The sequence below is a fragment of the Urocampus carinirostris genome, chromosome 2, assembly GCF_059441175.1.
Source record: "Urocampus carinirostris isolate Australia breed hairy pipefish chromosome 2, RoL_Ucar_1.0, whole genome shotgun sequence".
Lineage (NCBI taxonomy): Eukaryota > Metazoa > Chordata > Actinopteri > Syngnathiformes > Syngnathidae > Urocampus > Urocampus carinirostris.
The window spans coordinates 13,784,314-13,800,659 of NC_142350.1; the positions used below are offsets into that span (position 1 = coordinate 13,784,314).

Here is a 16,346-nt window from a genome sequence, read left to right on the forward strand (position 1 = left end):
CTGGCCCGAAACCGTCAGTGCAGCATTTTAGTTGTGAAAGCTTCTTCCCAACTTTGCATCAGCATCCAAACCCCCAGTTTTATGAAAGTACCACATTTCCCGGGGTGACACAGTTTCACGATGGTCCTTTTCTGTAATCACGCTTTTCATTCTCATCTGGCGGTGGCTGGCCAAGGAAAGTGCCGTGTGCAAATGCCCCACACGGGCTTTGCTGATTGCGGGGGCCTGCTGGTGATTTTTTCGCAGACAACAATACAAAAGACAGAAATATATAAGGAAAAAAGCAGCACCGATTCCCATTCGCAGCTTCACGCAATTAAACCTAAAACACCAAATTTTTCTCCTAGATATGCTGATTGTCCAAGGCGGTGGCTGATTACAAATCCGGCACTCAAGCTGACCCCAACGCCCATGGAATCAATTTAAACGAGAGCATGAAACACAGCCAATCATTTTCGGCTTAGGAAAAAAAAAAATATGCAGCTTGCAGGATGAAGCTCGTAGCTCAAATTACTCGTGTATGAGGCAAATTTGTTCCAATGTAAAATAATTTAAAACTAATTAGTCTATTCCTGTCCTACCAAAAGCATCCAAGTGAACCCTAAATATCTCTAAAACACATATGTTTTGATACAAGGCCGCTATTGGGAAATGTGAAGCACACTGGGAAGTCATTGACTTGAAAAGCGCTATATAAATGCAGATCATTTCATTTCATTTCTTTTCATAAAACACATAATGCATTGTATTTTACATTCAAATTGGCAAAACACAGTAATATGCTTTCTATCGCCAAAAAAAGTGGACCTTTCGAACCGCTGAATTTGCTCTGGAGCCACATACAAATTGTTGGCACTCCCCAGTGGCCCAATGCGTTTTTTCCTAAATGATTTATATTGAAAAAGTATATGTGGAACATGTCCCTAACCCCATTACAGGGTGTAGTCTGTCAGTTTTTATTCAATCTAGATATATTTTGAGCATATTTCCTGGTCAGTATGTTTACAACTGTCCCTGCACCTTCAGATTTGTCCTAATACAGAGGAACAGCTGACAGTAAAAAAGGCCAGCTGTGTAATTTACCATCTCCATTCACATTTTTAAATACTTATATACAAGGAGGTCGCAATTACCAAACGTGTTCCGTACCTACCTGGATCCTAGCAAAGTAACATATGATCTTTTAATAAGATGGAATTCACAGTCTGTCGATCCCCCGCTCCAGCCTACCCTCACTCGTAAACCAAACCCCGAAATACTTGAACTCCTCCACTTGGGGCAGGATTGTATCCCCAACCCGGAAGAAACATGCCACCCTTTTCTGGCTGTGAACCATGGTCTTGGACTTGGAAGTGTTGATTTTCAACCTGTCCACTTCAAACTTGGCTGTAGACTGCTCCAGTAAGTGCTGAAGTTACTTTCCTCCACATGTTGGCTGAGCTTTCCCTTAGAGATATGGTGAGAAGTTTGTCATCAGTCTATAACCACTGCTCCTCCACATTGAGAGTAGCCAGTTAAGGTGGCTCGGGCATCTGATAAGGATGCGTCCTGGACGCTTCCCTCGGGACGTGTTCCAGGCATGTCCCACCAGCAGGAGGCCCCAGGGACGACCCAGGACATGCTGGAGAGACTACGCCTTCAAGCTGGCTTGGGAATGCCTCTGATATTCAATGAATGGGCTGAATTAAGTGGCTAGGGATATAGAGGTCTGGGCTTCTCTGTTGTGGCTGCTATCCCCGTGATAACCGACCCCGGATAAGCAGAAAAAAATAGATGAATGAATGGATGGATGGATGGATGGATGAATGGATGGATTGATTTAACAGTCTAAAAATGTATGTTTGTGTGTGGCTTTTTATGTGGGCACTGTACCACTAATAGTCGAAAGAAAATGACAACATATTTGCACAAAAACAGTTGTAGAATGGTGTAATCCATCTGCTCCATAGAGTAGACTGAAGTCTTTTGACTCCATTTCTTCCAGCAAGACATCTTCAAAATCCCTGAATTAATAAGAACCCTACCCCGACCTGCAATGATGCCAATAGCGACTCCAATTAGGTATATTACCCAAACAAACAATTGGTACTAAATCATGTAGTTATTTATCGTTTTTTTTTTTTTTTTTTACAGTACAGTTAAGCCCGTCACCAACCAAAATGTGTACACAATTATTCTCAGAGATAAAAAAAAATCACATTGTTCACTCCCAGGGAAAGTTGACATTGTGGTGGGTGGTCCACAGTCAACAATACAAAGTTCAAATCACAAACACCCAACCTTATTTGTTTTGCAGGTAGATGCACTATGCGTTGCAGTTTGTCGTCACATTATTAGCCGTGTCAAATTCATGCTAAGCCTGGTTTAAGCTTCAAGCCTCTGTAGAGTGCCGTCTTGTGTCACCGAGTCGCCAAAGTACTCTTAAGATGTTTCCTCCCACTGTCCTCTTTTGACCTCATTTTCTGGCAGTAAGGGAAAAAACAGAATACAACATTAGTGTCGCTGTTAAGTGTGGCTCACAAGGCTGTTAGGTATAAGGGCTTTCATTGCCGCATCTATATGCCAGGCAAAAACGCACCAATTATACATTAAGACTGTTTTATACGCTCGTCTGGAAACAAATCCATGGGAACGTATTTATTATTTAGCACCTCCTAGTTGTAAAAAAAATACAAATCACTAAACATGTTATAAATTGATTTTAATAATAAGCAAACATAGCTAAACTATTATATTAAGGTGCATCTTTTTCAATATGCTTCGGTCAAGAAATTTGTACCAAAATGTTGGACTAAAGAGCGCACCTGAGTAAAAGCTACATGCGATAATATAAGGTAGTAACACAACTTTGTTTTTTTACCATTCGTACCGCCTTTAAAGCTGCATGCTTAAATAGCCATAAAAGCTAACTCATTCATTTCCATTTCTTGCATTTTGTTTAAATAAGCGGGGAAATGTCTATTACAGCAAAGTAACACATTGCGCCACTCGATTGCAGACTGTGTCATTAGTTTCATCAATATGTCACCGAGCTAAACCACCAAAAAAGGACCGTAACCAAAGGGGGGGGGGGGGGGGAGGTATAATTGAAGCTTTAAATAGTTCAACAACTGGTAAAAACTGCAAAAGTACAACATTACGAGTTTAGACCATGTGCCGATAAGTTCACGTAAATAAAGTGCAGAAACTTTACATCTGTCTGAACTATTACAAAATATAGTTGGATATGAGTCATAATGTCTTGACAATCCTTCAACATGGATGAGTGATTGGACATGCAACAGTCCTGTGAGCCATTGTCTCTGCTGACGTTCAGCTGGTGAGAAACCCGGACATATTGTTGTGTCACTACACTTTCCGGCTTAAAACTAAAATAAACAAAACAATTTTAATGAACATTTTTAGCTGTGTATTACATTTCAAACACAGTAACTCATTTATTAAAAAAAACTTATAATGATAAATAACTTAGGTATCAGTAAAATCAGTCAATAGTAATAAAATTGGCATTAACATATATTCTGTAGAACAACAAAACACTCTCAAAACAAAACTCAATGTACTGTACTGACTAAAAGTCAGAAGCCTGTTCAATCACAACAGCCTGTACAAGTACAGAGCCATGCAACTGATCTTAAGCTCTCCCATCCCTTGCACACATGACAAAAAGATAGAGAAGGAATGTTCATTGGGATTATTCTATATCTCACTTTAGAGAAAACTGGCAAAGTTTCAAGTACGGCTCAATTGTTTGTTTGTTTGTGGTTGTATTCCGCTGAAAACATTCTAAACCACCAGATATATCTGAATAAATCAGTTAAGAAAATACAATTGTTAATGAAGTCATTGAATGTTTGTTCAGATTATTTTTAGTTTTCTGTTTTACTCTCGGACACATGCAAAGTAAGCTGCTTAGGATGCCAGGGGTCTTCGTTATTTTGGCTATTATCACACAAACGTGTTCCTTATTTTAACTATTACTGCGCGTTGTTGTTGTTTTTTCGGGCTCACTGTTATTTGTTATTATGACTACTATTTCCACACTTTTTCTGTTGTATTTGCTTTTTGTTAAACCCCTGAGATTTAATAAAAATAACGGGCTTGGGGAGGACCTTTAGAACAGGTTGGATTTTTTGCCTCTTGAGGGTTTTTGTACAGTCCTCTCCTGTTCTCCTTGCAAGCTCAAAGTTCATCAACATCTTCCGTACTAATTTTGAGTGTCTACTAAACTATAAACTTATCATGAATTAAAAAAAATATGTATTATTTTATTTCAGGTAATTCTCAATTACATACATATGTACAGGCGTGTACTTTGTTTAGGAGCAACTAATCATGTTATCGTGTTTTTCACACTTAGAAGCATTAGTTATATTTCTTATTACTTTGACAATTGAATTCTCTTTAAATTAAAACATCAAAAATAGGAGGACGCTTTTTGCAGGGCTTTCTTCCAACTGTAGTCACACTTAAAAATACCTGTTATTGTTATGTTCAAAGTAACTTTCCTGTGTCTGTGTGGCAGTTTCAGGTTCTCTCATATGTATCAATTAGGGTAGCACGGCGGCGCAGTGGTTAGCACAGTTCTGTGGTCATGAGATCGAACCTCCTGTGTGGAGTTTGCATGTTCTCCTTGTGCTTGCGTGGGTTTCCTCCGGGCACTCCGGTTTCCTACCATATTCCAAAAACATGCATGTCAGGTTAGTTGGCTGGTCCAAATGGTCCCTAGGTGTGAATGAGCGAGCGAATTGTATGTCCCTGTGTGCCCTGCGACTGGCTGGCAACCAGTTCAGGGTGTCCCTTGCCCACTGCCCGAAGATAGCTGGGATGGGCTACAGCACCCCCGCGACCCTACTGATGATAAGCGGTGCAGATAATGGATGGATGAATGTATCAATTAATAAATACCAACAAGTATATGCTACATGCAGAAGTATACAAAAAAATAAAAAACACGGAAAACGGAAACATAAGACCAAAATGTGGTTTACTGTTACGTTAATTTATTTATATTTATTAAATTTATTATTGTTATTTTTTCATTTGTCCCTCTCTGTCTCTATTATGTCGTGTATCTAGTCTTGTATTTTGTTGAATTTTGTCTTGTATTGTTTAGTGTATATTTTCATTAACTTTGTGGTTTAGTATGTCGTGTAATTTGGTTGTTTATTTTGCTTATTTAGTCAAATACTTTGTTTGTATTTTGCAGTATAGTTTTTCATGAATTTTGTGGTGTATTTTGTCATGTTAATTGTCATGTTTTTGACTGGTATTTTACACTGCATATTGTTATGTATTTTGTCAATTATCATGTTGTGTATTTTGTTGTGTATTTTGCTTATTTGGTCAAGTTTTTTTCTTGTATTTTGTAGTATATTTTTTAGTGAATTTTGTGGTGTAGTTTGTCATATACTTTGTCATGTTTTCTGTCTGGTACTTTGCAATGGTAATGCAATGCATTTTTGTGGCGCTTCTCAAAGCAATGAAGATCTCCCAAAGTGCTTTACAATGTACTTTACACTTACCCATTCACACACACACTCACACACCAATAGGGAGTCAGCCTTTGCATTTGGTTATGTATTTTGTCATGTATGTTGTCGTGTATTTTGCTTATTTTGTAGTGTAATTTGTCTTGTATTTGGTCGTGTATTCTGAGTATTTTGTAGTATATTTTTTCAGGAATTTTGCAGTTTAGTTTGTCATTTAATTTGTAGTGTATTTTGTTGAGTATTTTGTCACATAATTTGTCATGTTTCTTGTCTTGTATTTTGAAATGCATTTTGCCGTGTAGTTTGTCATTTATAATGTCTTGCATTTTTTCCTTTATTTTGTCATGCATTTTTTAGTGTCATTTGTCATATTTTAAGCTTAGTATTGTCACAACAAAATGCTATTCAAATAAGTATTTCGCCTGTTGGTTGGTCGGTAAAGTAGTCGATCAGATCATCACGGCAAACTAGATGGCTAAAGAAATGACAAAATACATTTTAAAATAATAGGACAAGATATACGCAAAATACACTACAAAATACATGACACGATATACGACATGTAGTGCATCTTGGGTGAGTAGGGCCTGCCGGCACCCATCCCTCTTCAGGGTGTTTTTTGGGAATAGGTTTGCTCCCCCACATGAAACAGATAGTACTGGTTTCCATGGTCACCAGTACTAGGATAAGCCTCCTGATCGGACTCAGATTCAGCACCCTCATCATCTGCTCTCTGATGTTTTATGGTTTGAAGTGTCCTCCTGCTCTTCAGAGATAAGCATCAGTATGAAAAGGCAGTAATTATATTATTAAATAATATCATTATATTCTGATATAATTAGGATTAAACACAAATCACGTTAAATTACAGCTAAAAAAATGAAGACGGTGGGAATGAAGAAAGTATATAATCATTATTAGATAAAGAGCGTGAAATATATTTCAAAATAAATCTCGTATAAACTCATATAATTTTCTTTTTGTCTGCTTCCAGCTCAGATGACTACTACGAATACAGTCAAGCCGGTGATTCCTATGAGTCGTACGGTGAGTTTTTTGTTTTGTTTTTCATACAAAAAAGGAAAAAGTCTGCTTATCAGCATCTTGTCTGCCCTTGCATTTCCGAGAAGTGTCACGCTTTTGTCCCCCGCTACATTCAGACTTGACAGCTCATTTACCCGTCCTTGCTGTTGAATTTTGCTGGTTAGCTTGATCTGTTTTCCTGAAGGGAAGACCCTAAAAGGACTGTTTGAATTATTTAGCCCCTCAAAGTGGTAAAAAAATGTCATGCATTCAAAAAAACACACAAAAAAAAACATGAACAGTCATTTGGTGCCTCGGAAAAGTATTGCCCTTCTCCCAAGAAATGTATGTCATCTTAAATTTAAAACTAAAAAAATAAAGACATTTTTTAATAATCAACAACATGCTACACCCAATTGTCAAGCGGTACCAAATTCGTTTTATTTCATTGTTTTAATTACTTTTACATGAAAAAAAACTGAAAAGCAGGTGTGGCAAAATATAAATGACTAACAATAAAAAGATCAGCCCTGTGATCGACTCAGAGGTCTGTGAAAGGAGATACATCAGAACAGGCATGATTATAAAGAACACACCAGGCAGGTTGGGAATAATTTAAAGGAAAAGTTAAAATCAGGAAATAGTATACAAAACGATTTCGCAACATTGCTGGCCATAATATAAAGATAGAGAGGGCATAGACCACTGAAACCTACCAAGGCCAGTCCATCCTCTCTACATTCTACCCAGATAAGGAGAAAACTAATCCGAGGAGCGAGCAAGAGGTGTATTATCATTTTGAATGACCTGCAGGCATACACATCTGAGGTGGGACAATCAGTGCATAAGGCAACTGATAGTCATAATCTGCATAAATCTTCCCTTTATTAAAGAGTGGAAAGAAGAAAGCCTTTTTTGAACTAAATGCAATTTTTTTGCAACGACTACTTTTCAATGTTTGTTAGCTAATAAAAAATGTTGAATACATTAGGTTTCTTTCACGATTGTGTCTGACATGTTTTGATTCTCATGAATATTTTGTGTTTTGAGTTTGAAGACTGAAAAATAGCAATATGTCAATAGTTCTTTGGGGGTTAATACTTTTGCAAGACATTGTAGGTGTTCATTATAGTCAGCAAAATACTGTATATTTCTATCTTACACTTTTATTAGTCAGAGTAACCAACAAACTACTTTTTTTACTTTCAAAAGCACAATATTCTGACCGAGCTTAGCTCATTAGTATCTTGCAGAGTGCCACATAAAATAAACCTGCCAAGCGTTTTTACTGTTTTACCTCGGCATGGGTCAACTAAAGGGCGGCATCTCAAAGGAAGCTGATAACTGCGTCCAAGTGGGGCCTCTCCTTGCTTTCAAAACACAAGGTTAAAACGGTGTATTTCTTCAAAGTGACACTCTGAAAAAAGGGTGACGGGTTTAATTAAGGGGTATCGGCTCACTGCTGCCAGCAGCTTTCATATGGGAGAGGGGAGAGAGGAGAGGGGGGAACTATGGGGGTTCGGGCAAGTCTAATAACTGGCTGCAGATCAGACAAAAGGGGCCATCAATATCATCACTTTCACACCCGTGCTACCCTGCAGCGGAACTCGACTAATGCTAAGCGCCACCTTTATGGTAGGAGACCTGATGTTTTTTTTGGGGGGGGGGGATTGGACCCATGTGGGGGAGGCAGGAACTGGTGGCAGGGCTTCTCAAAAAGAGGTATGGTATTTAATAAATAAATGAGAATCAAAGTAGCAGACAAAGAAGGTTTCGCAAAAAAACAATGGTCCTCCCCCCCCAAAAAAACACTGACAAAGCCCAGACCAAAAACAAACACTAAAACCGGAATTTGAAGAGTGCTATGAAAAAAGTAACAGGCTAACAAGTCGGCAATAAACCACTCACAAAAATGTTCAAACAAGACACCAGAAACAAATGAAAACGGACCTGACGTGGCAGTTAGATAAAAATGACCTGACGACATGTACAATCAAAAATATTTAGTTTAAAGGAGTGAGGATAATTAGGGCTGGTGTGTGAATATTGGACACACCCGTGCTCGGTTCCAAACCCACTCCGTGCCCCCTGGTGGAGGAAGGCCACCAGATCCCAACATAACCTCCCCCTTAAGGCCAGAAACCAGCGCAAAAGAAAGAACCCTAACATGGAGGCTGCAGCTTAAGGTCCTTGCCCCTCCCACTGAGACAGGAAACCAAAAGCCGTCGCTGGGACAGGGCTGTGGAAGCCTCCCCACGGGTCTATTGGTGGTCGGGTAATTCTGTTAAGTTTTAAAGGGTGGACCCATGTGGGCGGTATGTCAGGGTATGGTGCTCTCCCTTCCACCAGGGAGCGCCGATCGGGTTTGGAACTGTGCACTGGTATGTCCAATATCCACACATGTCTCACTAATTATCTACACCCCTTAATAAGGACATGTTAAGGGGCACCCGCTGTCAAGGTAATTTTCATTCCACTGCCATGGTAGGTCTGTTTTATATTGTTTTTTGTTTGGACATTTTGTTAGAATATTACTTTATTCCTTGAATGTTCCTATTCTGTTTTTAGTATTTGTTTTTGGTTTGGACTTTGTCAAGTTTGGTTTTGTTTTGACATGCCTTTGTTTTGTGAACCCTTGTGTGTCACTTAGTACCCCCCTCTTTTAATATATACCATCCCTGTTTTGAACACTCTGAGCCTCTATCCCTGCTTCCCCACATGGATTTATCAGCTCCAAATGTTTACATTTATTTCATCTTTATACTGGAGTGCCATGTATACAATGTTTAGCCATGTTTTTTTTTTTTTTTTAGGTCAAGAAGAATGGGCCAACGGTCGCGGCAAAGCACAGTCGGCGAGGGCCACAAAGGGAGCCTACAGAGAGCAGCCGTACTCCAGATACTGAACTCTGCGTGGCCATTCTACCCCAAGTAATGGATTTTTTACTGATGCCCCTGCATTTTCAGAAATTTAAACCTTGGGGATTAAAAGACTGAATAAGAAAAAAATTATATTGAGAACAGAATGAGACCCTGCCTCCCCAACCAAGTTCCATTTAGACGTTGAAAAAAATAAAATAAAGGGACTACATTTTTAATGTGACAGTTAGCATATTCATTTGAGTTTAACACACAATTTTTACCTTAAAAATAATTCAAAGTTTGGGTGTGCGTTATACAAGAGGTTTTACCATATTATCTCAAAACATTAGTAGCAATGGCATCGAATCCTGGATTGTAGCGGTGAGACCGTGGAACAATAACCACTGGACCACCGGGGATGTAGAGGATATACTAAATACATTAGGTTGTATCTCATGATTACACTGTTGTGCTCTTTCTCTGTCTTTCACTTTTTTCTCTTTTTCTTTTTATCTGTCGTTTCTTCTTTTTCTTTCACTCCATTCTCTTCTCTCTGTTTGATCTTTTCTTTATCCGTCAATCTTTCTTTTAGTCTTTCTCTTAATTTCTGTACTTTTGTCTCTCTTAATTTATTTCTGTTTCCCTGCCTCTCTCTTTCTTTTATTTTTCTCTTTCTCACTTTTTTTCTTTTTCTTGCTCTTTCTCTTTCTCTCTCTCTTTCTTTTCCCTCTTTATCCCCTTCTCTTATTTTCTCTCTCTCTTTGTTTCCTCTCTTTCTATGTTCAGTATCTTTCTCGCTCTGTCTCTCTCTTTATTCATCTTTCTTTTTAATCTACGACCCTGTGAGAATTTTTTTTAAGTATGTGGCCCTTGAGCTAAATTGAGTTTGACTCCACTGGTCCAGATGTTATGACACAAGATATGCTTGTATTGGAAGTACTGTACAGTGAATTGTACCACTTGATATAATAGTCTTGAACAAAAAAAAAAATGGCTACATTAAATTGTCCGATAAATTCAGTTTCTTGTAATTCGCTCCTAAACCCATGTCTCAAAAACCACTCCCCCCTGTTAGCGATCGTAGTCCTTGACTCATCTTTCTGTCCTACCAAAAATCAACAACTTTTGTGTTTTAAGCCCTGTTAGGGGGCGGGGCCTATTGCTTTGCGCTAATAAACCCTTTTGTAGAATTTCTCTTAGTATACAAAATTCAAATTGTGTAATAGAACTAGGATGTGCTGTATTGTAAATATCCTTTTTCTTGACAAGTTGAAATGTGACCCTTGTAAAATATAATCCCCCTCCCCCCAAAAAAGAAAAAGATAACTCTCAAGTCATACTGCATACTTATTGTATTGCTGTTTTTGTAAAATAATAAAACGTTGTTGTTAAAGGGCTTATGAAAGTGCACAATGTGGATGTTGTCTGCTAAATTAGTCATGATACAATTGGGTTCCTGAACTTCTTAAACGTGTCATATTGGAATTTAGTATCACATTTACAAAAGCGTTTATGTTGGTGTTTTTAAGCGTGTTTTTTTTTTTAATTGTTGGTCCCTTTCTCTTAGAATAGAAATGAGAAGGCCTAATTATGAACTGTACCATCTCATACAATGCCTAACGATAGTATGGCTGCCACCAAGAATGTTTTGTCATATAGCTAAATATCAGGCTTCAAAACTAAAGCTAAAAAAACGGTAACATTTGTTTGGAATCAACAATGTATGTGACACAATCGTGAAAAGAAAAACACTATCATTTCAACATTTATATTTACAAAAAATAAAACTGAAGAGTAGCTGATGCCATATACCCAGCCCCCCCCAGCAGGGACTGGGAAGATTGTTAAAGTTGATGGGAAGATGGCTAGAGCCAGATTTGTTCCTTTTTTCACAATCGTGTCTCACATGTTGTTGATTCTTAGAAAATAGTTTGATTTTTTTTTTGAAGCTTAAAAAAGGTCAATGTGTGAAAATATTCTCGGGGGTCCAACATGTTTGCAAGGTACTGTATGCTTGTAAATCCCCCCTTTCTAGTTACTCTTGTTGATCTTATATTACTGTTTGTTTTTTTTTCTATTTTGAGCTTATATAAGCCCTTTAATATTTCCTTGTTGTCAATGCTGAATAAACATTTTAAAGGAAAAAAAGCCCCTGTTATTATTGACTCAATAAAATCCAACTCTAATTTCATTAGAAAGGCAGACTGAGAACAGATGCCACAAATACGTTGTGAGATTTTTTGGGTAACTCGTGGTGAGTTTTCAAACTTTAAGTGTTTACCCTGAAATCCTCGACTCGTGCCCTTCAGAATGACGTCTTTCTCTTTGCCCTTTATCTCTCCAACCCCTTTTTTAAATTGAATTGCTCTTTGTAGCCCAGTCATTTAAAGCCGTGTTTCTCAACTGGTGGGTAACGATCCAAAAGTGGGTCGTAGTCCCCTGTTCAGTGGTTCCCGGGCCTTTGGTTGATTACACTCCTTAACGATAGATGGCAATAATGCCCTGCAGATGCGATTTGACACCTGCCATTTCACAGCATATACAAGGACTAAGGAGGTTTGTTTACACAAGGCGAACAAAACATGACATATGAATCGTACTATTTTGAAGACAACGCTACTGCAGTTAAGTGTTTTGGATTTAATTGAAAATGCAGCTAATTGAGCAATACATGGGATGTAAGTAATTCCACATTTTCTGCAGGAGTTACGTTCCGAAAAGGGGTCAAGAAAATACAAACATTGATTCATTTATTAAACACTGTATTTCACATTGACACATCAAAAGAAAGACTATTTACATTATTAGGCATTTGTTTTACAGATAAATACTGCGTAGACTTTTTTCTTTGCTTACGAATGATTTCTGTACTGTCTTTTTTTTTTTTAATCTATTCTATATTCAGATTATATTTTGTTGCCGTCACGTGATTCACAGTTCACTGATGACTTAACCACATTGGGTATAGGGGCATCACTTTCAATAGTGTGTCTTGGGCAAGTGCAGCCTGACAGAGCTCATACCTTTCCACACCATTTTTAGGGGAGGGGTTTGTCCCCCACATGAAACAGTACCGGCTTCCATGGTTACCAGTAGCAGGAGAAGCCTCCTGATCTAAATGAGATACATCATCTGGTTGCTGTTGATATTTTCCTTGTAAAGCTTTATATTGCTCTTTAGAGATTAGCTGGATCTTGGCATTGACAGGCAGCAGCGTGTGTTTGACAATATTGGTACTTGGTGAAGATACTTGTTTCGAAATACAAGTGAAGTACAAATACAAATCGCAAAGTACAAATCGCAAACAAAAATCCCTGCTAAATGCTTGGGAACATTGCTCACTGTTGCCGAGCATTATAGTACATTTTTAATATGACTTTGTATACCCGTCCTCCGTGTATCACTTCCAAGAGTATGTCAAATTCTATTGTGATGATATTGGAACACAAAAATGAGAGGTGAAATTACTTTTACCTTCGTCTAGCGCAGGGGTCGGGAACATATGGCTCGCGAGCCATATATGGCTCTTTCTATGAGTATCTGTGGCTCAGAGACCAATTTGATTGCATGCAACATTTCTCCATCTTGTTCAAAACCGGAGTTGTCTATCCTATTCAGATACACGTAAAGCCAAACCAAAGCTAAATTTCAAGGAAACACTTCACAGTATATATAGGGCACGTTTTTCACTACAATTTACAGTCAAGGTGTCACACAAAAAAAGGGGGAAAAAAAACTCGTTTTGGCTGTACAACGCTAAAGAATCCTTTATTTAAAAGTTCACTATATAATCTGTGTTCAGTGTTCAGATACTTTATGATGAATCCACAGAACTGTAAATACGCCAAAACACAGTAAGAGAACTTAGTCATTTGATTGGGTGAGTGGGAGGGATGGGTGGAGCTATGCAAAAAGTACAAGCATTCCCTCCCATCTCTCGCCAAAGGTAAGCACATAAGGCTCCCTATTCTCAGAATTTTTTGACGTTTTTACAAAATAAATGCTTGCATCTGGTTTTGAAACCAATATGTATGAAAAAAAAGGGTCAAAAGGAGTTTATCCGATCTTGAGTAATTGCAAGAAAGAGACAAGTTTAAAGTGGTCTGTTTGTTGATTTTGGGACAGGGGCTCTGGCATTATTCTCTTTTCATAATTTTTATCAAATCATCAAAAATAAATGTGCTGAAGACTAAGCTTTTGTCTGGGGCGCCAGTTTAGCAATTTAGTAAATTTGTCTCATAATATATGGTGTGGCTCTTTCCCAAAATAAAATTAATATTTTTTGCTTTTATGGCTCTTTGAGTCAAAACGGTTCCCGACCCCTGGTCTAGCGTGTCAAGAAGTCCATCTGTTGGCGATAGAAACTGTCCTTCTCTGCCTATTGGTGGTTATGTTGATTCAATGCGTTTTGGGAATGTGATGGCTTTGAGAGAAACTCGACATAGAAAACATATTTGTAAATTGAGTGGAATTGAATTGTCTTCATTGTCATTGATAACAACATAGTAAACATTGTATGCAACAAGATTAAACATGAAACTTCAGGGTTAACGTGTAATTAAGACTTTAATTCAAAAGAAAAAAAGATAAGTCTATCAGAATAAAAGGCATACAAGAATATGATTTGCAATGTATTGCTTATAGATTGGCTTGTTATAACAATAGTGAAATGTTTTGAATGGAAAATAATATTGTATCGTAACAACAGTTCTATGAAAAAAAATGCAATACCATACACTTGTGATGTGGGTTCGTCAAGCTGTTTTGTGTACATGTCCAACTTAGACCGCAACATCATTGAAACACAAGCAGAAAAGGGGTGGGGTGACTTTTTAGAAGAATAGAATAGAATAAACCTTAGTCAATCAGAATGCAAAACATAACACACGATGAAAACCCGCTAAGTTGCAAAACTGGAAAACAGTAAGGGGTTACTATTTTTGTAGTCTTTTTCTTTTTTTTCTTTTTTGGGTTATTTTGTTGGAAAAAGGTAATGTATCCTCTGGTTTATCCCACACAATCATTTCAATGCATTCAGAAAGTCGAATTTCCTTTTGATTGGTAATTAGGGTGGGACGGTGGATCTTCATGCCATACCAGTTGAGAACATTCGATTTAAATAACCTGTTTCTGCCCCGCGCATTAAAGAGACTCTAAATGACCTTCAGCTGACCTCAGCCGAGGGAGGACTGCAGTAGCGGTTTAAAAAGGCGGCCGGCCCCACAAGGTAATTACAAAGTAATAATTTGAGCCACTGGCCAAAGATATTTGCACATAAACTCTCTCTAAACTTCATAGTAACTTGAGAATAATTAGCAGTCTTTAATAAGCACCGTAAACTATGTGATAAATCGCTGTAAGGTTCCAATTAACTATTAAGCTAACACATAATGGATGCATAAACAGGTGAAATCTGTTTGACTGTGATTTGTTCTTCAATTTTAAGCTAATTGCTTACTTATTATCCACTTCAGGTTGACCGACTGGGCTGCCCGGGACCCAAGAAAGGTAAGTTGAAGTTCTTGGCTAATTCTCTCAACCCAATGTCTAATGTCAGTGTTAACAATGTTCAATACATTATTATTATCTATGACAAAGACAATTCCATTTTATTCTTAAAGAAAAAAAAATACTTGCTGTATTGAGCATTGGCTACATTATGTCATCCCACATTTAATTCTGGTGATTTGATAAAGGGACACTGTGTAATACTTGACCAATAGCTGTGATCTGATTCTCAAGTGGTTTTACTCGAAGACCCAACATTCCACCCTAATTATATACCGTGACCCAAATACAGAGAATTCCACTTCTCAAATGTATCTAATGAAATGATTGTACAGTTTAAAGCAGATATTTTAGTATCCCCCCCTTTTTTCCCCCCCAAAAAAACACAAAACCAATATGATGTCAAGTATTGAATATACATTCATATAAGCCTACATTGCATACAGGCCACCCAATAAAACTGCTTTTATAAACACATACTAAAATATATTTCAAATATTAATCAAGTGTATAATTATCCATCAATAATTATTCATTCATTTAGATAATAAAGATATCAGTAAAAAGCTAAACACATAACACTTCTAAACCATTTACTATACAGTTCATTGGCAGGGACTCGTACACCATACTCATATTTTGCAATACTTTCCTTTGACTCGGTCATTGTTGTCACTGATTCCAATTTTTCCTTCCCCTTTCACGGGACCCATTATAATGGGCATTAAAATGAAATAAAACCAACAAAATCACATTCCAATGAGGTGTGGTAACTCCCAAACCACTTTAAACAGATTCTTACTCTTTACTTATATTTTATTTCATTCCACCCGACAGGTGTGACGGACCAGGGACTGAAATCCAAACCCCAGAAGGCTCACAAATGATCTCAAAGACATATGTCCCAGTTGGCAAACATGTAAGACTAACGTGTTCACGGGTGAATCCTGCCGGGGATGGTGGAATGCAATAAAAAGATGGAGCGGTGGTTAAAAGGGAACCAAAAAAAAACCTACTTATTGCACATCATCATTGAGTAAACCCAAGCTCCAAATGGAGCTCCTCATTCTCTAGAGATGTCTGAAAACATTCCCTTCACATTGACGTAGTTGCCTACTTATACAATGTATATAACACAGTTATGAGCTGTAAAGGCTCGCACGGCCTTCTTCTGAATCATGTCAATGATATTTTGTCAATCAAAAGTTATTAAATAATTCCAAATCATCTGTCAGTATCCTTTCATTGCTTCGCTCTGGTTGCCCTGCTTCCAGATGTTTGCTTTCATATGTAAACATTTAACCAATCATGTTTCCGCCTATAGTTGTTGCTTGTCTCCGAAATCTACCCGGAAGCCTGCAATATGAGTTTTTCAGGTCCTGACGTGTGAAATCAGTCATTAATAAAACAATTGGTTTGGCCAATCAGATTATTAGTTGCCGCCTGAGCACCTCCAAGTCGG

At 37.9% G+C, this 16,346-nt stretch overlaps 1 protein-coding gene across 3 annotated transcripts in view; it reads left to right on the top strand.

The window, feature by feature from the left end:
- khdrbs3 (KH domain containing, RNA binding, signal transduction associated 3) overlaps nucleotides 1-16,070 on the top strand; it is a 149,729-nt gene extending 133,659 nt beyond the window's left edge. For 2 of the 3 annotated variants that reach the window (XM_088328998.1, XM_088328999.1), the window contains 2 exons: nucleotides 6,487-6,539; nucleotides 9,329-11,194. In XM_088328998.1, the coding sequence (XP_088185124.1) occupies nucleotides 6,487-6,539; nucleotides 9,329-9,420 (145 nt within the window). In that variant the 3' untranslated portion in view covers nucleotides 9,421-11,194. Of the gene's footprint in view, nucleotides 1-6,486; nucleotides 6,540-9,328; nucleotides 11,195-14,850; nucleotides 14,885-15,721 lie in introns of those variants that run through there. The other variant, XR_015849762.1, reaches the window with a different exon arrangement.
- The last annotated feature ends 276 nt before the right edge of the window (nucleotides 16,071-16,346 follow it).